The sequence below is a fragment of the Scatophagus argus genome, chromosome 9, assembly GCF_020382885.2.
Source record: "Scatophagus argus isolate fScaArg1 chromosome 9, fScaArg1.pri, whole genome shotgun sequence".
Classification (NCBI taxonomy): Eukaryota; Metazoa; Chordata; class Actinopteri; family Scatophagidae; genus Scatophagus; species Scatophagus argus.
Window position 1 is genome coordinate 11613321 of NC_058501.1, and position 23984 is coordinate 11637304.

General features: G+C 39.8%; 3 protein-coding genes across 7 annotated transcripts in view; 1 reads left to right on the forward strand and 2 right to left on the reverse strand.

The window, feature by feature from the left end:
- Positions 1–702: 702 nt before the first annotated feature.
- Positions 703–4712, reverse strand: dscc1 (DNA replication and sister chromatid cohesion 1). Its single transcript, XM_046398881.1, has 9 exons — positions 4349–4712; positions 3753–3921; positions 3504–3638; positions 2892–2982; positions 2577–2715; positions 2360–2412; positions 2094–2248; positions 1433–1581; positions 703–1040 (listed from the first exon to the last, which is right to left on the reverse strand). Exons 1-9 carry the CDS (start codon positions 4516–4518, stop codon positions 929–931), a joined length of 1173 nt encoding a protein of 390 aa, XP_046254837.1. The 5' UTR covers positions 4519–4712; the 3' UTR covers positions 703–928.
- Positions 4713–4893: 181 nt separating this feature from the next.
- mrpl13 (mitochondrial ribosomal protein L13) lies at positions 4894–14503 on the forward strand. Its single transcript, XM_046398885.1, has 7 exons — positions 4894–5048; positions 5817–5940; positions 6326–6419; positions 6921–6981; positions 8892–8978; positions 10363–10484; positions 13893–14503. The coding sequence occupies exons 1-7, from the start codon at positions 5022–5024 to the stop codon at positions 13915–13917; spliced, it is 540 nt and encodes a 179-aa protein (XP_046254841.1). The 5' UTR covers positions 4894–5021; the 3' UTR covers positions 13918–14503.
- A 2675-nt stretch (positions 14504–17178) lies between these two features.
- LOC124064424 (collagen alpha-1(XIV) chain-like) overlaps positions 17179–23984 on the reverse strand; it is a 123699-nt gene continuing 116893 nt past the window's right edge. For all 5 annotated transcript variants that reach the window (XM_046398874.1, XM_046398870.1, XM_046398873.1 and 2 more), the window contains 3 exons: positions 21395–21472; positions 20209–20364; positions 17179–17315 (listed from right to left, as the gene is read on the reverse strand). In XM_046398874.1, coding sequence (XP_046254830.1) covers positions 17287–17315; positions 20209–20364; positions 21395–21472 — 263 coding nt within the window. In that variant the 3' untranslated portion in view covers positions 17179–17286. The remainder of the gene's footprint in view (positions 17316–20208; positions 20365–21394; positions 21473–23984) is intronic.

The following is a 23984-nucleotide window of genomic DNA, read 5'->3' on the forward strand; positions in this document are numbered from 1 at the left end:
GTGTGTCTTTGTTGAAACAGAGCTGGGAAAAAATCTAGCCAGTTTCTTTTAAACTCTTCCTTATGTGCCAGTAACACTGATTCACACACAGACAGTTGTGTTAGTGAAGAAACACACAGTCTGTGGATGTTTAACGCTTAGTGAGTCACACATATGCGCTGCTGACATGATGCGCATGTGTCAACATTAGACACATGCGCATCACAAGTTAAATATGTGAATAATTTAACTGTTAAGTCTACAAAAAATGTGGTCAAATATAGAAATGACCGTTGCTAGTTTACAGAGCCCTTGGTGACATTTGCACGTCTCGTTTTATCCTAGAAACAGTCCAAAACTCAGAGATAGTAAGTTATCACTGAACAAACACCAATAAATGATTAACTTAATATATATCTATTACTTTTCTGTTGATTGACTAATTATTTCAGTTCTGCCAGTGGCTGAAACATCAAAACAATACTGTAAGTCATTCATTTGTGTGATTCTGTGAATGTTCTTTTGCGATCTCTCTTTGCACTACAAAAAAACGGTTTACTTTAAAGAAGGACACCGATTTTATACCGAATTTGGTCGTACAGGCCGCCACCTTGTGGATAACCTGCAGCACAGCACCGAGGATGTTCCTGAAAATGAAGAAGGTGCGAAGTTTTCCAACTTGGTTCAATTAAGGACAAAAGGAGACTCAGAAAACCACTAACATGATAATATGAAATCTGTTTTATTGTCAACATGAAGCACTTTTCAAAGACAAAATAAAAGCTGAGAACAATGATCGCATTTTGTTTAAGTGACAAAAACTTTAAGTTTTGAACTTTAATTCTAAGAAGGCATTTTTAGTAATGAGTGAAATAATTTTGACAATTGCAAAAGTCACTCTGGAAATACACATAACCAGATTAAATTCCATAAGTAACAATGAATGTGTTCATGTAGCCACAGGCCTTCTGGAGTTGAAGACCTTAATGCCATTTTGCATTGAAGATCGAGCATATTTAGTCAGGAGGGCTCCAGTGGTCTGTTTCTCTCCACACAGGTCCCTGAATGAGAAGAGGGAGGACGTATTACACATTATAATATGAAAGAAAATTATAAGAAAAAAATTATAAAATTACATATGTATATATGCTGACTGACTTTTTATACTAAATATCTCCTTTTTCAAGTACGTTTTACTGCATATTTATTGTGTATATATTATATTTTTTACTTTTTTTCTTTTAAAGAATATTGTCAGTAATTCCTGCTGTGCTTGAGCCATTGTACCAAAATTTTGTTTGCGATGAAAATCCAAATGACAAATAAAGAAAGTCTAAGTCTAAGTCGAAGTCTAAGTCCTAATCTAAAAAATCACTTTTTAATTTCTGCACAAGACAAAATAACATAACTTGATTTTATGATACGTTTCTAAATTAACTTTAATGACACTTACTGTATGTAAGGCGTGATGTCATCTTCTGTCCATTTCTCTCTGAGCGTGAAGAGGTGGTTGAATCGCTCCAGCGTGTCCTCTGGGAGATCCTCCACCCGCAAAAGGCAAATGGTCTCTGGATGGGAGGTGCGGTCCACCAGGGCGACGCTCTGGAAGATTTACAACACGGTCAGCACTGTGGTCAGTTTCTCAAGAGAAGTCAGTAGGTAGTTAGTAGTCTCCTGGCAGACGTCTCTGTCGGATTTATGCACTTGGAGTATATGCAAGGAAAAATATTTCCCAGATATTATAGGATAGAGAGCTTCTTGAAAACTCAGATACATGAAACTGCATCATAAAAGATGAAGACTGAGATGAGATTATCACAGTGATCTTGGGGTTCCAAGCCTTTTTAATGCCATCTGACCTTTACAAAGAAAACAGAGACCAGCTGAACCATTTTATAACCAGATAGTAGAGGCAGCATTTTTGAGGAAGCTGCACTTTGGAGAGGTTGTCTCAATTATTCTGGCTGTGGGAATTATTTTATTTTATTTTATTCTTCAAGTCAGAAAATTTCCATCTCTTCTATATCTAAAAAAATTAAGGGGAAAACCTGTGTCCAAAATGCACGACTTGTCCAATAAATGCAACACGGAGAAGAAAGAAAACCCAGACTAACCCTTAGCTGGTCCAGTCTTGTGCTCATGCCCTCTGGGATGCTCTGCTGCCACACTTCCTGAAACTCTTTTAGATTGAACTTGACAGCGTTCTGCAGGAGCAGCAGTGCCGTTCCCCGACACACTTTGTCCTCATTTAGTGCATAAAAAACTTGGTCTAAATAGAGGAAGGAAGACACAGACATGTCAGTACTGTGTCATCGTGCAGATTTTGTAGGATTCTACTACCAGTTCAAGGTTTGAGTGTTCATAGATTGTTCGTCTTTACCGTTTTCAGTATAGCGTTTCCCATAGCAGTTCAAACAGTGCTCGATCATCTCTCTGTGAAAGAGAGAAGAGTGGTTGGTCAAAAGAAGCTCAGAGAGTCAGTATAACCTCTTTTCTTTGGTTAGTTTGTCATCTCCTAAGCATCAACTAACTTGCAACTAAAAATATTTAGTGTTTCCAGTTGCATGAGTGTGAGGATCAGAGACGACTTAACTTACTTGGGTTCCAGTGGAGCTAACTCTTCCAGACAAGTCTGAAGGGGAACCTTGTTGAAGGACCACGACTCAGAGTCCACAAGCTGAGTCACGTGGCCGAGCAGCTTCATCTCATAGTCAAAGTCCAGCATGCGCCAGTAGCCTTAAAGACAACAACAAAGAAAAAGTATAGCGATTGAGACTGCATTTACATAAGCATCTTCCCTGCACTATACCTCACAGGAGCACTGCACTGACCCTGGTTCTTAACCTATTTACATACCCAACTTTAACTACTAATGTTCATGTAGTTAATATTCAAATTGTGTCACTGTTTACCATCTATCAGACAGGCATGGACTGTCTCCAAGTGGGTCTTTGTCTCTTCTTCACTAGCCTGGATCCTCTCCAACAGATCCTGCATTGTGTACTGGTAACAGAGGAGCACAGGAAACCGCTTATGGACAGATACCATTAACATTCAAAAGAGAGCAACACTTAAGAGTGAAAGTCAGTCTAAAAAGTCTAGTCAGCTAAACTTGGACTTGTGATTTAAAAGCCATTTACTTCAGATAGAGTGGGGACAAACCAGGTACAGATGTTGACACAGGAGCCCCACACCTCACCGATGTATAAAATAATCAGTTACAACTGCACTGAAACTTCACCACAGAAGTCATATGTAATAACCAGATGGCTTTTGTATGTGTTTTTTTTCTTGACACTAGGCATACAGCATTTAAGGTAAAAATGGACGGCGGTGAGATCACTTTTACCAAGGAAACCGCTATCACTCCTCTGCCTGGTGAATAATCTACATGGTGACAGACATCATAATCAACGTGTGCTTTGAAAGGTTAAAGACTTGACATGCATGTCGTGTACCTATATACACAGGGCTACAGGATATTATAATTAATTATTACGCAATAAAATATGTTTTTATTTTACCCTGTTCTCCATATTCTCCTCCTGCCCTCCTAAAGCGGGTCCTTCATAAGGATTCTCCATTAAAAGCTTCTTCAGCTTCTTCAGTTTAGGGCGTTGCTTCCTCAGTTCCCAGTAGCTGTTGCAAAATCCCCAGATCTACAACAGAAGCAGGACATTGTTAGTGCATGTGGATCTTAAATCCAATTAACTGCTAGATGCATATGAACCCAGCAGACTGTGGCTGTTTATGTGTGTGTGTCATTTCCATACCTGAGCATGCACCACATGAGCGCAGTCCTGGCTGTTAGTTAGCTGGTCTGGTGTTCGGCATTCTGGCACAAACAGCAGCAGGTTGGATGTGTCGGCTATTTTTAGATCATACGTCTTGTCACCACTACAGAGGACTGCTCGCTCATCCTTATCCCCTCGAATCACTAGACTGGAAAGAAAGAGAGAAGGGAAAGAAACTGTCAGCTCTCATTTATGAATTACATTTACATATGTCTGCATTTATCCTGTTCATGCATTTGAATTATTTTTACCCACCTTAAAAAGAAGAAAAGGGAAATGGTGGAGATTGTGGTCTTTCCTTGTTTTACATTGCTATAACTTAAATAAGCCTTTAACAATTGATGGTTTTGGACTTTTTTTTAAGATAAAAGAATCATACTGAAAACCGTGAAGAACTTGTGAAGGGCATATTCTTAACATTTCAAAAAAGAAAAAAAGAACCTGGAACCTGTAATCAATAGTGAAATAGTCAGATTTTATGACCAGAACAGAATAACACACAATACAAAAACATCAGCGATGTTACCTTTTTGTTTTGTTTCACCACAGAGCCAATAGGCAAGGTAAGAGCTTACCTTTGTCCAGCTTCTATGTGTTTGCACAGCGTGTCGTCCAGCTCCATCAAGCAGTAGTCTGCAGAAGAGACGTTTTCCCCAAATGACAGACAGTGAATTGTTTTCTGCAGGTCCCCCTCTTTCAGCTTGGCGATCTGCAGAGTGGCCTGAACTTCCTCTAAAGTTCTCATTTTTGGTCTGACAGCTGGCTAGATGAATAATGTTTGGATAAATAAACCGTTTCAGACTCCGAAACCAACAGTCACAAACTACTCCCTTTTCTACTGTATAAAAACAAATCAAAACTATTGTCACTCGGTGACTGTCAAATTTCCGCGCTCTCTTTCAGTCTTGGGAAGGAAGTGCGGGAACGAGGGGAACTACGTTTAGGTGCAACGTCAAAATAGGATCGAGTAGAAACTGTTAGATAAATGAAATAAGTACTAGATAAAAGGCAACGATTATTATTTTAAATACAGATTGTTACTGCGACGTATCACTGTTTAACATGAGCACAGCCATGAAATAACATATTGTACATATTGCTACATGACCTAAATATAGATAAACCTGTAACATAGGAACGGTGAACTGTCACGTCTTGTTCCAACTGAGTAAAATTACCAAACGAACCGTCACTCACGTTGAGGGTCAAATGTTTTGAGTATGTGCTAGTAACGTTGGTGTTAAAGAAATGTCAAGTTTCTCCCGATCAGCCCAGGTAACCGCACACACTATACCTTACAGTATTATTTCTACCTAAAAATTTTTATTTGTTTAGGTTAATGTAAGGCTCGTCGCCACTCACAAGTAGGCCGTTAGCTAACGTGCTTTGCTAACAAGCTACGCTGTAAGTGATGTGGTTATGAATGTAACTGTAACTGGTCAGTGAGTAATAAGAGTTAACGCATTATAACCGTTTAAGTACACATTTTTTTATTCCTTATCAGTTCCTCCAGACTTTAATATAACGTCTGAACATTTCCATGCCAATATGTGTTCGCTTGAAGCTTTGTTTTGGGTATACGATGGCTGCATGTTCACAGCAGAAGAACCGGGTCCATCACTACATTTTCAAATCGTGGGTTTGTGTGCGCAGGTCATATGGCTGAAATGTGGATATTGATGAACTCTTGTCAGTAGCTGCTTCCAATTTTAAGACTTTGTCATTTTAACTTTGATGAGAATAAATGACACAGAAATCAAGTGATATGCATTTTATAATCTGTTACACATGCACATCATAGTTTTTAAGTTGATAAATGAAAACAATCGGCATGTTGGGGCTTGTAGTACATGCACACACACTCACCGTTATATCTACTGTTACATCTATTACACTGTATGTGATTGAGTTCAATTCCTATGACATTTATCCCTCCCTTTAAACTTAGTGTAAATTGCAGAGAACTCGGGCTACCCTTAAACCTGTGATGGTCCCATGCCAGCAAATTTGTTCAACCCAGTCTTTCTTCCTTTCCTCTTTCAGCAATGGGCGACCTTCGCTCGTTCGTGGTTCCTAATCGATGCCAGGATGCAGCCTCCTGGGAAGATTGCGACCATGTGTGCTATTAGATTACAGGGGAAACACAAGCCTATCTACCATGCAATGAGTGAGTCCAGTCTGTCACAGAGCATATTGTACCCATATAAAGTCACAAATTACTTTCTGAATTTAACATATCATAACCCTTACTCTCCGTGTAAATTAGTGTTTGACTTTTATCTATTATGAAACCCCAATTCACCCTTAGTGTGAGGTTGCTGTGGCATTCAGCAGCCACTTGATGGCAATAGAGGATAAATCTTATAAATACATCTTTGTTTGTTTCTTACTAATACATAATAGTCTTTGTTAGTTTGGCAAACTAGCTATTGTTTTTTGTATTATTATTATTGGCAAACCAGCTGTGTCTGTAAACATCTGTCTCTGTGTTAAAATAGTCATTTTTAATGTAATAATAAATCTGAAAACAAACATGTCGAACATCTTCACAGGTGACTGTGGTGACCATGTAGTAGTAATAAACACCAAACACATAGCTTTCTCTGGAAACAAGTGGGAGCAGAAAGTGTACTCATCACACACGGGGTAAGTGCATACTGATGATACTTCACTTTCCCTGTTGCGACACGTCTCTTGTCCCGTTTGTAATCAATTAGAGGAACTGACCCACTTGTTTTGTCTTCTCACAAAATGTGCAGAGTTGTGTTGCATTTTTCTTTTGAATTCACAGCTTTGTGACAATAAACTAATTGGCATAAATAATATTTTCCTCTTTAGGGGTTGGATGGTATTTTTCTACAGTGTGCTTGTAATAAGGCACTTTAATCTCACACTGTGAGATCTGCGAGGTCTAATTAGATGCATTTCCCTTTCCTACATGTGTCTAATGTATTTCCTTAGTTAACAGAGAACAAAAAAATGCAGATCGATAGAGTGCAGATTAATAAACAGAATACTCTTTAATGTATTCACCAGTTGCATTTAATAGAAGATTTTGCTCTTTGTCAAGTTTGGTATGCATATCTTCATTTGGTAGAAGAACAAAATGCTGCAAAGGACTGACTTTCCTTCCTTTTTTTTCCAAAGGTATCCAGGTGGATTCAAACAGGTCACAGCAGCCCAGCTGCACCACAAAGACCCCAAAGCTGTAAATATCATCAGTCACTATTCATTTTTATTATTATTTAGAGAGCATTCTAAAATCCCAAATATTCCACTGCCACATATCCTTCACCATGATTTTCAGTATACTGTATGTATAATTTAATCCACATTCTAGGAGATTAGTCTCAATTTTATGTCTGCCACGGAGTAGGTGGTTTGACATTTATCCCTTCTTTCATATGTGCTGCCTGTGCATATTAATAAGAAGTGCAGAGAAAAGGGATTAACCAGCAGTGGATTTGTGTTGGTGATGGTGGTGTTTGGCGCATCCTGAAGCACAGTATGAGAATGTCAGTTCTAGGATAATTCCTGGGCTTTTTGTTGTGTTACATATTCATTTCATTTCAGTGTTACAGACTCTTCACTGTGGTGCAACCACAGTGATAACATTCAGAACTTCAGATGACCTTCATAACCTACTGGCCTTTGACCTCTGTGTTACAAAATATGGAGGCTTTGACATGGACTTTGAGTGACTTTGAGTGAACTGACACAAATAAGAAGTATTTCTTGTGTTGTCAAAGCCTGATGTTGCTTTGGGCACATTCAGACCAAATCAAGCATTGTGGTGAATTTGCTAGTCCTCCCATTCCTTTGCAGTGTTTGTAGTGTCTTTAGGCTGTGCCGGTGCAGACCACAGGGGTTGCTGTGCAGTGGTCCATAACTTAAGCTTGTGAATCAGACTGGCCGGTCAATATTGTTGTTCAAGGGATTTGCACAAAATCTCAGAGGCCAAAAAAAAAAGACACATGCACATACATGTTGCTTGGTGTCTCATCATGCTGCTAGGAGACTGCACCAGCTGGGGAGGAGAGCTACTCTTCAAACTTCTGGTGGATGGACAAAGCCTCTCTGGAAGAGTTGTTGCTCACAAGCTGGGAGCTGGAAACCAGGTGCTATCCAGGCACAGTCCTCCCGCACCACTGAACAGCTCACTGCAGTTTATATCTTTAGTGTATCCCACATACACCATCCTGCTGGTAAATACTCACCAGAGCACCGAATGTGTATTAATCTTCACCTCAAAGTGCAAATAGTCCCTAACAAATGCACAAATTTACTCTTGTTGGAGTAATGTTGCTTTAGGAAGTTATTTGGCTTTTTTTTTAAATATGAAACTATATATATTTGTGATTTTGTTTAAATTAACACTCCAAGTAGTAATAAATAAATTTGGGATTGAGTGCCACAGACAGGGTCAGCTTTTTCCTTTAAACTGAAGGATTTTAGAGTGTTGCTGTGCTCAAGATACTGTTTTTGTTTTTGTTTTTTTTTCTTTCTTTTTCTTTCTTTCTTTTCATGTGCACAGGCTGAGATCTATTTGACTGTTGTTACATCAGGTTATTGCTTTATTTTAACATTTCTCAAACTGATACAGATAGGTGTCTCATCTGAATACTGGCCTTGACGGATCAGGAGGGATTCAGTGTTGCATGGTAATTGTAAGGCTGTTCTGGACCATTTAAGATGAGCACTACACAGCTGATGTTTGTACAAGTTTTTCTGTGTGTGGCTCATGGAGGTTTAAAAAAATATTTATACAGTCAAATTGCTTGTGTGATGTAGGGGGACAGCCTATACGGTTTTCCAATCTGTATCCTGATGGTGGCTGGTTAAAATGAGGTTTGGTGGGTTGGCGAGTAAAGAGAGAGAAATAGAAATGGACAGACAAATGATTTGTCAGCACTGCGTCTGTCCAAAATCTCTCCCCAATGCTTCTGTCCATCGTCTCAGCCCAGTAACTCTCTCCAAGTTCAAATTTATTAAAGGACCTCAAACTGAGAAACATACTGTTGAAAAATATAGAAAAAAAGCATATACTATTGCTATAGATACAGTCTTTTTGTCTAAGAAACGAAGTGTCATCCTCTTTAATGTGTTTGTTCTCATCAGATTGTGAAGTTAGCGGTTTACGGCATGCTGCCGAGGAATCTGCAGCGACGCACCATGATGCAGCGATTACACATCTTTTCTGATGACGTAAGTCCGAGCTGATGAGTCCTCAGACAGACGGCCTCCCACGTTAATCGCCCAGGCTTATTGAAGTCAGACAGAGGTCACACATTATGATAAGGGATGCATTAATAACATGTTGCTGATACTGACACAAATGAATGAGCCAATTTTAATCATCCTTCATCCAGGTCACCTTAACAACTCATCTCAATTAATTACTTTAAAATTAATATATGTAGGTCACCATTACAAGTATTAGTCCCTTTTAGTCAGGTTGCGTCAGCAGCACATTTACTCTTTCTCCATCTTCTATAACTTTAATCTGTGTTAGTTAGTATTTATATATTAACAAGTGGTCAAATGATTGTGTGTATGTGAACAGGGTTGCTCACAGTTCTCAGCTCTGTGGAGCAATTTAGCATCTTTCAGCTCTTTGGTTTTGTGTCCTGCAACATTACTGTTCTGGTTCACTCTGTCTGCTCTCATGAGGGTCATTTTCAGTGAAAAAGCTCTAAAGCCCGACTGTATGCTACCTGCTCAGTGTCAGACAGCAGACAGACACTGTCAGCAACTAGCTGGTGACCGAAAACAGCTGAAAGAGATTTAATTCTGACCTTCAAAATATCAGGCAGCCACTAACGTGACTATGCCAATGTTGCTTCAACATTAATGTTGTGTTTTGTGTTCAACACTGCAACTTGTTCCAAGTGGCCAAAAATAATAAATAATTACTGCTTTAATCGCATTTTAACATTCCGTGGGTATCAACCTGTCTCCTTTTACTGACTGATTCAATTTGAATTTTGTCGTTACCTTTTTTGCACTTGATAGAATTCACTTGCAACAGTTTTAAAGTGATGCGAAGTGGTGTAAATTGAAGAGAACCGTCGGCGTCACACAGCACATCTTCCGAAAGGAACAGAGATAAAAGAAGTATGCGACGTGCTGTTAATTGACCTTAGTGGCCTGCCCCAGTATTAACTGGATGTAATTTTAATCCATGCCAGAAAACACCATCATTAATGTCATGAATGGCAATGAAAGAAAACTTAATTTTTGAATTTTGGCTTGTGACATAAAGGTGTTTGGTGTCAGAATTGAACAGTGAGGAAGGCCAGTTACACATCTTCCATTTCAGCCTGAATTATACGCCTGCTCCTTAATGAATGTGTACACTACCCTACACCCACCTACAATGAATATTGATGAGCGTAACTGTCAGAGCTGGAGAGTGAAAACTTTGAGTAGAACATCTGAGCCTCAAATTGTATCTGCGTTATTCTCACCTTTTTCAACTCACCTCCTTTCAGTTCTCATTCCCCTCTCATTTCCTTCTTTTCTCTTCAAATTCCTTGTGCTGTCTACGTTTTTCAATTTCAGTGTCTCCTTTGTCCACCCCCTCCACTAGGAGCTGCCAGGTGACATCCGAGCAAACCTGACGGAGGAGCTGCCTCAGCCCAGAGAAATCCCCAGGAAACTCAGCGAGTACACGCAGGAGGAGATAGACGCCTTCCCCAGGCTGTGGACACCGTATGTAGAAACACATAAACACACACCAATGTCGGCATAAATGCAGCCACTGTTTTACTCACAGGATACATGTGGGTGTCATTGCATAATATAAAAACGAAGACAGGAGGAGATGAATGTGGCGTCTACTGTAATACACACAAAGACATTCAGTGCACAGAAATTTGTTGACTCTTCTGGAGTGTTATACATCCATATAAGGGTCTCTGTAAAAAATGAAAAACGGCTTCAGTGTTTTAATTCAGTCCACTGATAAAAACTCTCTGAGCATTGACATGCATGTGAAGCTGAATTAAATCACCATGACTGGAAAGCCATGAGAGCTCAAGAACAGTGTTCTTAGCATACATGTGATTGTAGAATTTAAGTGGACTATTTATCAAATTAACTATTTAATAATCATTTTTGGCCTGCTACAGATGATAATATTGTGCAACTGCTATAAATATAAAACAACACTATATAAATATAAAAACCAGAGTAAAAACATATAAACAGTGTCAGGGATGACAACAATATTTAAAATGTTTACCACCTGACCATAACAATAAACATTACTTGCCTAATCCTAACCTTTACATTTACCAAACCCTAACCTCAACCTAACCTTAAAGTAAGTCTTCACCCTAATATTTAATGATTTACATTGTGGGGACTTGCGTTTTGTCCCCATAAGCAAGTAAGCATGTGGAGCAGCCAGAAGGGGGCAGTGTTGATTAGAGTATCATCTCACATTGATACTAAAGATGACACTAGGTGACATCAGTCAATTGTTTGAAATGTTGCGGATATACAGTATATATACAGTATATATACAGTATATGCAAGAAGAATTATTTCAAATAGTCTAAAAAGACTTCAGAAAGCTGTTCAAGATCTGTATTTTACATTCACAAGAAATACAGGTGATGAAGGCACCAACAAAATACTGAACAGTAGGTGGCCAGTAACAAGTGCAACACAGTATGTGAGCAGTAAACAGTGTTGTCCTGCATTTTTTTCATGGTCTCACTAAGCGACATATGCATTGATGGATCCATTTCACAAGCTTGCCACCCCTCCCCTTTTTTGGCCAGTTTCACTGGTGCAGGAACAAACATTTTTCATGGTAACTACAAACACATGTGGCCATGGTGTGAATGACTGTCGGCCAACAAAGATCCATCAGTGTGTGGCATCCTGTGCAGTGAACAAGGATGGACTGTAGGACAAGCAGCCATTTGAAACAGACTCTCTAAGGTTAAAAACTCAGGTGATACTGCTCCTGTGTGCATACTGTTGTGGGAACTATCAGCAGCAGCTCTAGCACATGAATGTATGACCTTTATTTCACCAAGCTGACATTTTTATTGACTGTGTATTAAAGTTTTTTTTGGCGTTTGCTGCATTTTGCTCTGATGGTTACAAGGAAAATTTCTAAAGCCTTCCCTGAAAGGCTTTAGAAATTAAGGCCATCGTTCATCATGCTTTTATCAAACAGCATAACACTGAAGAGAAGTGCAGTACAACAGCTCACTCGCTAGATGTGTCAGCAGTTGTATTGTTTAAAAGAAGCTTTGTATCTCAAAGATTTCATTTTTTCCTGGCCTTGGTGTAACCTTTGAATAGAAATGGTGTAATGTCACCAAACGTGTGGAAAGTCAGCTGTTTTCAATCACTTCCTGACTGTTTGGGACATACAAGGTTTCCTAGTGGTCTGTGGACGAGAGAGAGAGCATCTGTTATTCAGCATAATCATATTCATGGCTTTTTGACCAAAGTATTTTCCCGTTGGGAGATTAGACTGACATTGTGACCCACCGTTTGCTGTCGTGATAGTGTCGTCCTTTTGTATCCCTCTGGCCTCACCTGTAGCAAACATCATTCTGATAGGTTAACTGAGAGCATCTTCTCTTCCACCTGCTCAGCACTATGTTCAGCATCCATCAGTCCATCAGTCCATCCATATCTAGGTGTTATTCCAGGCCATCAACACCCAAGCCCGCTGGTCACCTTTATCGTGACAGTTGGTGGGCTCATTAAAAGAAAAGTGGTGAATAGAAAAAAAAAAGTTTAGCTTGTGGTTCAACTTTTAGCCTCCTCACACTTTAATATACAGGAACAGTGTTGTTAGTGCAATCAGTATTGCAGTTTTATACAGACAAGACTACTGCGAAACAGTCATCATCACCTTAGTTCTGATTGTAAAATGGTGCACAGTAGCATATCTTTCTAGAAATCATGGCCCGGTTACCCTTGAAAAAGCTGCAGTTGAGTTTTTCTAAATGTATTATTTCAGTGCTGTGAAGCACCACAGAAAAATCCCATTCACCTCCATTATAGTGGGGTTGCAGCAGAAATCTGAGACCTGCAAAACCTGGCCAACTAAAACCAAATCTGCATGACTTGTTTCCATGAGAGGCAATTGAGATAATGTTTTGTTGTAATTTGGATGGACTAACACTTTAAACCTACAAAAAGTGCTCTACTACAGTCCTGAAAATATTTCAATGACCCCCCACACCATCTGGTACTTCAAGCACATTTGAACAAAACATAACCCACATTTGGTTTGAATACACTGAAAACAGTGAATCTTCACAGAAGGCTCCAGTCCTAAGACTGTTTTCATGCAGTTACTGTCCTCTGTCCTCTCCTGTGTGTGTGTGTGTGTTTGTACAACATGTCTGTTTTATGTTCGGCTTTTGCTGTCAGTGAGTGTGGTGATAAATGAGCCACTTCTTATTGTTTACTGGTCCAATCTCCTCAGCCAATCAGTGCGTGTGCTCAAGCCTGTCGCTGTGTGGTCGTCAAGGTCAAGCTAATCCTGGTTTATTTAAGCGATGGGCCTGAGCCTAGTTAGTATTCACTCACGCTCTTGTCTTATTCATTTACTGATCAAATATATATGTGTGTGTGTTTGTGTGTGTGTGTGTGTGTTGAGGTCATTGAGGGCGATTCAATCATTGCCCTTTATTAAACACATTGTTAATATTCTCTCAGAAAACCTTGGAACAGAGGCAAAAGATTATTATTGGATATGTGGCCCCCTCCTCCCTCCACACACACACATACACACACACACACACACACACAAACACAGCACAGACAGAAAATCAACAACATAAACATAGTGCTGTAGTTGATAGCAGAGCTATTACAGTTGATAACATTTTTGTACTTTGTATCAAAACCAATACAGCATGCCCTGATAATATCTGTCTGCTGCAATCTCTGCTCAAAATGAAAGAGGAGAAAAACACTAAAAGAGGATGCTGTGTCTGGTCTCATTTTGAAAAGAAAAACGATAAGATCTTTCTGGTTTCTCATCTGTCGTCTTTCTCTCCATGTTTTTCCTTATAAATCGATTCTTTTTCCAGACTTTTATGCCTCCCCATACTAATGTGTTGTCTTGTTTTTTCTCCACAGACCTGAAGACTACAAGATGAAATAAAATCAAGGCTGCCCGACATGACCAAACCTGAAAACACAGAAACTAGCAACAGATTCCTTGATTATATTACCTGACCAAGTATTATAAAACTCAGAGGCCTTTTAATAGGATCTGTTTCAAGATGTTATCTGTTTTAAAACAAAACCAATTTTCCCTGTTCAGATGAAACAATGCAATAAACAACTTCAGATTTTGTTTGACTGAAGTCATAATCTGGATGCCAACATCATCAACATAATACCATATATTAAAAATATGTCTGTCAGTGGTATTAACATTGACAGCAGACCTGAATTATCCAGCAACAGCTTGAGATTTTACCATGTGACTCATCTCTAATCAGAGGAAATCAGATTCTGTCAGCTGATCAGCCCATTAAATGATGTGCGTTTGTTACAAGTTATCCTGTCTTCACAGCAAAACCAGTTAATGTGATACTATGATGTTGTTTCAGTAGAAAATATTAACTTTGGTCAGAAAATCTGGAGCATTTTGTCTAGTCAGTGTGTTAGAAATTTCTGGAGTTAAAGTGTAAATCAGTTCCATTCAGTTGTAAAATAGGCTAATAAACAATTTAATAAACCTGTTCTTATCCAGTGTTTCTTTATATAAATGTTGTAAAATCTGGTTGATCCTTTTGTATCACTGAAGTTCAACAAATAACTAAAGACACAATTTTATAGTCTCATTACAGGTTTATTGGTTATAAAAGCGAACAAATTATAAAATAAATAAGTTCATACTGTACTTAAGGGTGTGGTAGTGAGACACAGTCCTTATTAAGACTGTTCAAGTTTAAACTTCAAATAAACCAGGGCCTGCTCACTCAACTTTCTTAACTTGTAGTTTTAGTGTGTGGTCTGGGGAGGGCGGGTGGGCAGGGGGGGGATCAGACTGCAGTGCAGGAGGGGTCCAGTCCTTACTGGTTTTATTGAGAGGTCCCTGGCTGTTTGGAATAATAACTGGATCCAGGTTTCACTATGGCAAGAGGTCAGAGGTCAACCAGTGAATAAAGGCTTCCACAGTGAGCAGGCCCGACTTTGCATAAGAACAATAAATGAAACCAACAACCCAAAACAGTCCTGGTCCATTTTGTAGCAACAGAAAGAAATATTGCAAGTAATCTAATGGCAGCCAGACCTTCTCTGAACAAAAAACAGTTTTAAAAATCAATACGTTATTGTGTTCCACAGTGTTAAGATAAAATTAACATAAATTTGATCCAATCTGCTTCTATAGTCAATTTAGGGGAATTAACAGAAGCAACTCAACACAATACGGAGAAAATCACTTCAAAAACATTTCATGTTCCTTTACACACTGAAGTAAAGGTGGGGCAATCTTGATTCGTCATTATAAAAAGCAGCCTGTACAAATATTGCCGGCTCATCATCCTCGGTTTGGATTGTAAAATAAACTAGCTAGTTACACACAGCCAAAACAAGATGCACATGTCCGGTTACACGCTCAACGGTTGGCTCAAAGGACACATGCAGCTTCACGCCAAAAAGAAGGGTTTCAGTCCTGAAATCAACTGTGAGATGGTGAGAAACGGCTCTTACCTTTACATTACCACTGGACGATGCTAACATAGATCAGGCACTTCTTGGACCCCCCCTCTTACAGAGATAACGTACAAGAGTCCACAGAGCTATTTACATTGTTTCACCGGGTGGAGGAAACCACTGGATACACAGGCGGGGCGGAGAGGGGGTGGGGGTCTCACCACAGTTTCAGATTGGGGGGGACAATGTGTGTGCGTGCTTGTCAGTGTCTGATTTGTTTATGTGTGTGTGTGTGTTGTGTTGTGACGTGCAGGGCTCAAGCACTTTAGGTGAGTCCATCTATCTTCTAAAGTCCTCCCTCCTCACTCTCTTTCAAGACAACATCACGCGGAAACCTCCTGGCGACGCCCGGTGACCTCAGCTCCGTGTCCTCAGAGTTGGTGGGGCTTGAGCGGTAACCATGTTGGCCGTGGGCCAACTGGGAGGGATATTGGGGGTAGTACTGAGGGGGGTAACCACGGTAATAGGGGTCCTGCTCTTCCTCTCCCTCCTCCTCCTCATCTTCGCTTTCTTGGTCGTTGTTGTACGCCACTGCAGCAGGATTGTAAGGCCGGTTGTAGGGCTGGTTGTAGGGCTGGTAGCCTCCGTGAGGGAGGGGTTGGACTGAGGTGAAGGGAATAACTAGGGTCAGTTTGAGTGAATGTTTTCGGACCAATGCAGCTAAAATAAAACCACCACTGTGCATGAGCATGGCGGGAAGTTAAGGCGGACTTTGAGACTACAACCATGTGAAATGCCACCACCAGTCAAAAGCAACAAGGAAGCAATACACTGTTAAAGGGTTAAAAACAAAAAGTTGCACAAGCAGCTCTGGGACCTATGATAGTGTCTGAAAGACCGGGTTAATGAGGAAATGGGTTAATGCAATTGACTAGTCTGTTTTGGATCATTTTTTGCAGAAATAAAATAATCACATCTGCATCACATTAGAGTTATGAAGCTTAGATTCATGCCCAGTTTACGGTATATGAGATGTACAGATTGAGGGATTGTTCAGTAACGAATACAGCCAAATGCAATTCATCCCTATTTATCTGATCCATCAGACTTTGAAAGATGAAATTAACTTTGAAGGAACTTGAGCTGGAAGAGGAGGCTCCTGCAGCAAAGCTTTGCGCACATGAGCATTTGTTGGCAGATGGCACTGGGATCAGTGGTGGTGATCCTCAACAGCAGTGTCAGGGTTTGGCTTGGTCTCATGGGAAGGTAAGCAAATCTCTTTTTGTCTCAGAGAATGTCAAATGATGACATGATCAGATTAACCATTCAGGTCTATCGAGAAAGTCAGCTGATAGCACAAATTAATCAAATCTCTGATCACACTAAAGAAGCACAGAGCATCATGTGGGTACAGACAGAAAATCTGGTGTATTTCTGAAACTGTACACCAGACCGCAGTGAGGGCACAAACGTGCCTTAAATGACCTGTTCTATTATAGAGGCACATTGCTGTTAAACTTGGTGGTGAATGATGATGGTGAATTGAGATCTTCAGGCTGTTAGATCTTTCAAAACATCAACATAATTTTATAGAAAATCCTGAAGAAAATGTGTTGGTTGCAAAAGCAGTCTCAGAAAAGAAGGGCTCTGAGGAAACTAAATTTAAAAACCGCTGCTGCAGGGATTAGAGGTTAAACACCAGGAGTAATTATCCGTCCCAAGAAATATGGAGGTCTTGAAGGGATAATTTATCAATTTCCTCAGTTTCTAGTCTTATGTACAGGGCACACAGGGAGGGATGGAGGGAGAGTGAGCACAGGAGGAGTAGGAGAAGGAGGACAGGAGGATGGTCGGAGAATGCTCCTCAGTAATCATTCCCATAGTCCTGTTGAACTTTAGTCACAAACAGGAAGAGAGAGAGAGGGAGGGGAACACAGGAAGAGAGAAGATGTTACCTCATATCAGGGAGAAAACCCATTGACACCAAAGAGTTAAACCTCTCAAACGGCACTGAGAGAACGTCACCAGCTGTTGTGGGTTGCGGTTTGGAGGTAAAAGAATTAGTCCTGGAATCTGCTTCTCTCTTTGAGAGGATGACACAAACCCTGAGTAATTTGTAGAATAAATTAACTTCAAATAAATATTGAGACATTCATGTGAAATGTTTGGAAAGAGGGAAAATGTGTCAGATCTCTATTTCTCTTTCTGTACATGAGAAAGCACAAATAAAGATATCTAACACAGAAATCAACAAGATTATACCAAGAAAAACATGCATCCTGGGTTATACTGAACCAAACATTGCGAGATCAGCCACTTGATAACAGTGTACCACATAGCAAATACTTATTTCAGTTTGAATAAAGTATGAATTTTGGTGAATTAAATTTTAAGAAATAACACCTATGGTATGAAGATATTAAACAGCTAATGACACTTAGGGGGCTCTTACTATTTTCCCTCCAAACCAAAATGAGACAGAGGCCTTTTATTTGTACTTATGGCTGCATGAAACGCTTTAAAAAATATGGCTCGACATTTTAGGAAATCATTTGGTTTCTTTCCGAGAAATAGATGAGAAGATCTATAACACTTTGGTGCCTGATTGTTTAACATGAAGCTACAGCCAGGAGGTGATTAACTCAGGTTAGCATAATGACTGAAAGGTCTAGCTCTGCCCAAAAAACTGTTGCTTTGAAGAGCAGGATGCAAGATATTTATATCATGACATACAGTTCCAAGATGCACTTCATGATCAGTTTAGCCTAGCTTAGCTCAACTGTCAGTTCTCTTTGGAAAGTAGTGCCCTCTCATGCTAAAGAGGGATAACTACATGCAGTAATTTACACATTTTAAAAATGTGAAGAAAATTGTTAATTCTTGGCTGATGAAGGTTGGACTGACTTGACTCGAGCTAACTGAGCTTCGATAAGGCTAACTTCACTGTTAGCAACACAGCAGGTTTAAACTGCATACAGTAACTGAACTGTCAACTTGTTCCACCCTGTGGAGTGGGTGGATTCGACCGTCTGGGCCCAGGCTACAATAACCCCACTCCACACACTTTATTTTATCATCTAATTTTCCTTTAAAGTGGTCAGCATTTAATCCCTTTGTGGTTGAGGATAACAGGCAAGACTCATTTAAGTCATAAAATAAAAAAAACATTCTGACTGGAATTTTTTGGTATGAAATTAAACTGGATTGATGGATGATGTAATGTCTCATCCATCAGCTCCTTTTAGCAGATGATATTTCACGGAGACGAGTCGTTTGAAGTTTTTAGATGTGTGACGTTCTATCTGAGACAATGGACACATTAAGTCCTGTAAGGTCTTCATCATTCTGGTGTGTCTGAATGTCTCTGTGTGTGTGACAGCATATTTTATTAGATCTCAATACAGACAAACAGCTTTGTTCAGTGACAAAGTTAACTTCTTAATCCTTCAGTGTGGACGCGAATGTATAAACTTCACAGTGGAACAACCATAAAAGCCAGATTACTCTCCAGTTCTCTGAGAGCTTTATGAGAACAATAACTGTCACAGAGCTGGCTGTCACTCGGAAAGCAATATTTTGGTGTTTTATACATATAAAACTGGTTTATAAGGTGGGGAGACTGGGCAGGGTTGGACTGTTTGTGTCAATAAATTAGCAAATATTAAAAATAAAACAAATGTCTGAATTAATTCTTTAGTAGTAGTGCTGACGGCTGTTCTGAACAAGCTGTTTAACAGTGTACAATGATAGAATAAAGTTTCAAACAAATCAGGACAAATAAGGTCTAAATAAACAGCTGAGAATGGTTTTGGAAAGTCTGGATATTTTGTGTTTTGACTACGTTTGGGAAAATATTCCAGTCAAAATGTTATTTTTGTTTCAATTGCCAAAACCTGACCCTCTGTGTACATGTGTGCTTCTGTGCTCATTTGTCTACAGCAGTGGTTTCCTTAACTATTTTGCCATGCCCTCTTTTAGAGGCTGAAAAAACTCTAAATAACGACAAGATTATCAAGAACAGTCTTCATTCATTTCAAGTGTGGGAATGAAAAATGTCAGCTAAACTTTTTAACTTTTTTTAACACGGGGCTCTCCTGCAAAGAGGACGACAGTTTCTTCATATTTTGAATATGTGGTTGTTTGACGAATCACCTGATTTTATTTTCTTCTACATCAAAAATTCTATGATCATGCAGCTGAATAAATAATGATGGCCTGCTTGTATGGTTCTGCTTTTCTTTCACTGCACATTTTTCTTCTTGGTAATGAAAGCCCACCCTAAAGCCTCTGTTCCCTCCCAGTTGTTTGAACCACTGGTCTCCAGCAGGCTGAAGGCTTCTCTTGGCAGTCATCTGATGTCAGAATGTGTGTGTGTGTTTGGCTACACTCAATACAGCAACTTTTACTTTTTGCTAATTGGATTCATGAGCAGTATGTGAACATTTAATAAATCATTCATAAAACACTATAATGCATTTGTAAGCAGATATGTTAATTAATGTGTTTGTCAACAACTGAAACACTTTCTGTGGTCAGCCATAAGCAGATGTCAGTGTATAAACAGACGATGAATGGTGATATACTAAAATACTGTCTTAAGAAGTCTTCATAGGAGACATTATAAACTGTTGACAAATATTATACATTAATAAACACTTAAAGTGTCTTTATATCTGCTTACAAAGACAAACCATTCATTAAATGATTGTTTACTGCTTTTAAATGCTGAAAAGGAGGACGAGTTAAAGTGTTACCACTGTTTAAAAAGCAGCTGAATGATGATTACCTCCGACGTTGTACCCCAGACAGGAGTTCTGGTCACAGTATCCTGGTGGGCCAGCTGGTCCCGGGGAACCTGGATTTCCCGACCTGCCTGGTGTTCCCGGGTTACCGGGCCGACCAGGGGGGCCCTGGCTGCCTGTCCGTCCCTCACCAGGCAGACCTGAGGATGGAGGAAGAGTCTGCGTTTAAGGCCGGCAAGTACACAAAGTCAGTCACCATTAAACTAAAAGGACTCTGGCAGTGTGACGCCTGGTGAGAGGGGATAAGAGGAAGGCAGGAAAATAAACTGAAAACATGCCGTCGAGGGTACATCTGTCACTGTACTATCACTCCTTTGATCTCTAAATCCCTCTCTGCTGCTCTGACAACATGGCAGAAACAGCACGATTGTCATTTCTGGACGAGGAAGATGATAGTGAATGTCCTGAGGGCAGGAGCAGGAATAACACAGTTCTTAGCTGAAATTAAGCCAGAGGCTTCTGTTTTCTGTTTACATAAGAGAAACTGCTCCATCAAGTCTCGCTTCAGCAGCAGCAGAAATATGAAATCAATATTTTGAGGGGAGTGTCATGTGCCAAGTGCTGAAATAATCATCCCACAAATATTCAAGAAAAGCACAGCGGATGAAGACAGAGAGTGCTCAACTATACCTTTCTCTCACAACACATTCCCGTTTGCAAGTTCTCTGATTGCTTTTTTTTCTGATCAGAGAAAACTTTCCGGGGAGTTTTGTCAGTTTGTTCTGTGAGTATTGATCGCGCAACAGCGAACAGAAAATCCCAGCACTGACACATTTTCATAACACAAACCTCAAACTCCGCACAGCATGCAGGGAAATCAATGCAAAGAATTATATTCATGCTCCAAAACGTCTTCTTGCTTTCCTCAGATGGCGATGTAAAAGGGAGCCAAGCAGATCCAGCACACATTAAGTATCAGTGCTATTCTACTGTGGTAATATTTAAAAGATTTTTTGTCTTTGTTTAGAGGAAACAATGGAAAAGATTCTGCATAACTACTTCCAACTTGGTCATGGTTGGAAAACCAACTGTTCAGTAACAGAATAATGCTAAATTATCATGTTTTGAAGCAGCTACCACATCAAATGTTATATGAGCATCATATAACATTTGAAGGTGAGCCAGTCGGTCTCACCTTCAGGACTGTGCATGTGTTCATCTGCATGTTACCTGGAGGTCCGGGTGGTCCCCGAGGTCCCTGACTCCCAACCCCTGGATTCCCTCGATCTCCCTTCTCTCCTGGCAGACCTGGAAACACACAGATCAAAGAGTTCCACACTGAGGTCTCACACTTTAAAATCACATTCTTCTTTTGTCCTTTTCTGTGCACACACCTCCTTTAGGGTTTGAAATATTGTCTATCGCAGTAGTGGAAAATAACAACAACATTTGCTCAATTACAGCATTCTTCCTACATTTCCCAAGGAATTATTGTACTATTTCCTTTGCTACACATATGCCACAGCATAAATAAGCTGATTAAATACAAGGCATTTTTAAAGATTACACCAATGGTTCCCGATCTTCAGATGTCCGTGAGTTATTAGCATCACTGTCAGAGAAAGATTTCCTGTCTAAATGTCTCACATGGTTTCATTTAAATATTGAGGCCCAAACAGGTCAATTTATCCATTAGGTTAAGATCAGAGAAAAGCCTGAAAAATGAATACAGATTTGTAAAGTGGGATTTTGTTTTTTCTCCTTTACATCCCACATTAATCACCTCTGGAAACCTCAGATTTATCTTTGAAATGCGCCTGCACCCTGGCCTTGAATAAACCTGAAACTTTTACACCAGCAAAATGCTGCTTAGACAATGTTGAATCCATATTAGCAATCTAATCGTATAACTATACCGCAGACAGGGACCATATTTCCCAGAATGTACTTGTACTTTTGATACTTGAAGTAAATTTCACTGTTAATACTTTTGCACATAATTATTAGTTTGAATGCAGTATGTTTATTGCAACAGTGTATTATCTGCAACAATTCATCCACTTTCTATTCCAACATCAGTATTCCAACATTGCAAATTTTTGGAGAAAATGTGCTTGATAAATTATGCCTGGACGATCAACCTTATGAAATGTATGACAGACTCGGCCCTGCGCTGCTGTCCAGTGGTGCAGCTGTTTGAATGACCTAATGGAATATTTTTCGCACGCTCTAATATTAGAGAACCACATAAAACCGGTGATCTGCAGATTTTCTGTCCTGCTGCTTTTACGACTGTCTTAATCAATTGCATCAGGAAAGAGGAAGTACAGCACAATGAGGCCGCGGAGAAAACATTTTACGTTACCTCAAATAAAAATTTATTCTCTACACTGGCGGCCTCGTCGTGTGATGTTCTGTATAATGTGTGCCTGCAGAACCGTTGGCGTTCTGTGCCCAGGACAATATTGTATGTGGAATATAAATGGTTTCATCTGTTGAGCATGAGCACAGCTTCTTCCTCATTCCCGTATCATCCGTACATGGACCATATGACTTAATAATAACATGTCTAATATTCTTAAGCAAGCCATACATCTTTTATAATATCTGGTTTCAGTTCAGCCTATAAAACAATAAAAAAGTGTGTGTGTGGAGGTGGGGTTATACCAGTGGCTGCAGATCATAAACGTTACTGGGGAGAATCAAAGGTCTAAATCACGGAGGAGGAGGTAACCATGCTGGACATTTTCTGACAGCTCTCAACTTTCCTTAAGCCTCTGTGTGTGCAGGGCTCATTCAGTATGCGGTTCACTAGTGCAGGGTTGCGTGTTTTAGTGATGAAGACGGAGTCTCATAAAAGCTGTTTCTCCTCTAAGGGCTCGTGGCAATAGAATGACCTCATGGATACTGGAGTTACTGTCTTCTGGCCTGGACTGAGCCTCGCAGGAGCTTTTGACCCTCACTGTGAGTAAGAGAGAAGGCCAGAACAGACGAGAGGCGGCAAACGAGCAGGCGGGTTGAAACTCCAACTGGAGACTTTCTGGTCTCGTTTTTCTATTCCTCTCACAGTAAAAGCCGCTGGCCATCGTTGACAAGAAAAACACATCACTTTACATACAGTAAAGCCTTTGATTATCATACAAACGCACTGCTCTCACCAGCTGGATACATAAACATTTACTACAAGAGCAGAGGTTTATACAGTCACATCACAATAGCCATCTTTAACCAGATGACTGGCTCTGGCACTCATTCAGAAGACACAACAGGAAAAGCTGAGAAGGGAAATGAAATGAAGACATCAGGTACACTGAGGTTGCCCTACTTTTTATTAAGGGCATTATCCTATTGTGCAGTTTTCTTAAACTTGATATTATTTTATTTTACTTTTAATGTGCTTACAATGACATCTAGGTATACTAATAAATGCACAGTTAAAAAAATAATACATATATTATTTTTGTTTTGACACTGAAGTAATTTAACTATTAACTCTTTAATATTTATATATGCAGTAGTGGTGCTGAAGGCCTGTTAACAGACTTTATGGGGTAAAATTGGCACACTTCCCCCTTAGCTAAATAGGATGAAATTTCTACTTCCCCACCAGTGACCTCTTTGTTATTTGTAAGCCATGACAGAAAACCCAAAGGCTGGGTCGACCTGGCGTCTTACGGGTTTAAGACACCGACCATAGGCCACAATGCCCTTGGTTTGAGTCCAGTGAGGGACCTTACACAATATTTGTCTACATTTATTTCCCCACATTTCATTTGTCGTATTTTCCAGTTTGGACTATTTCCTGCTCACTGCAGCCAGG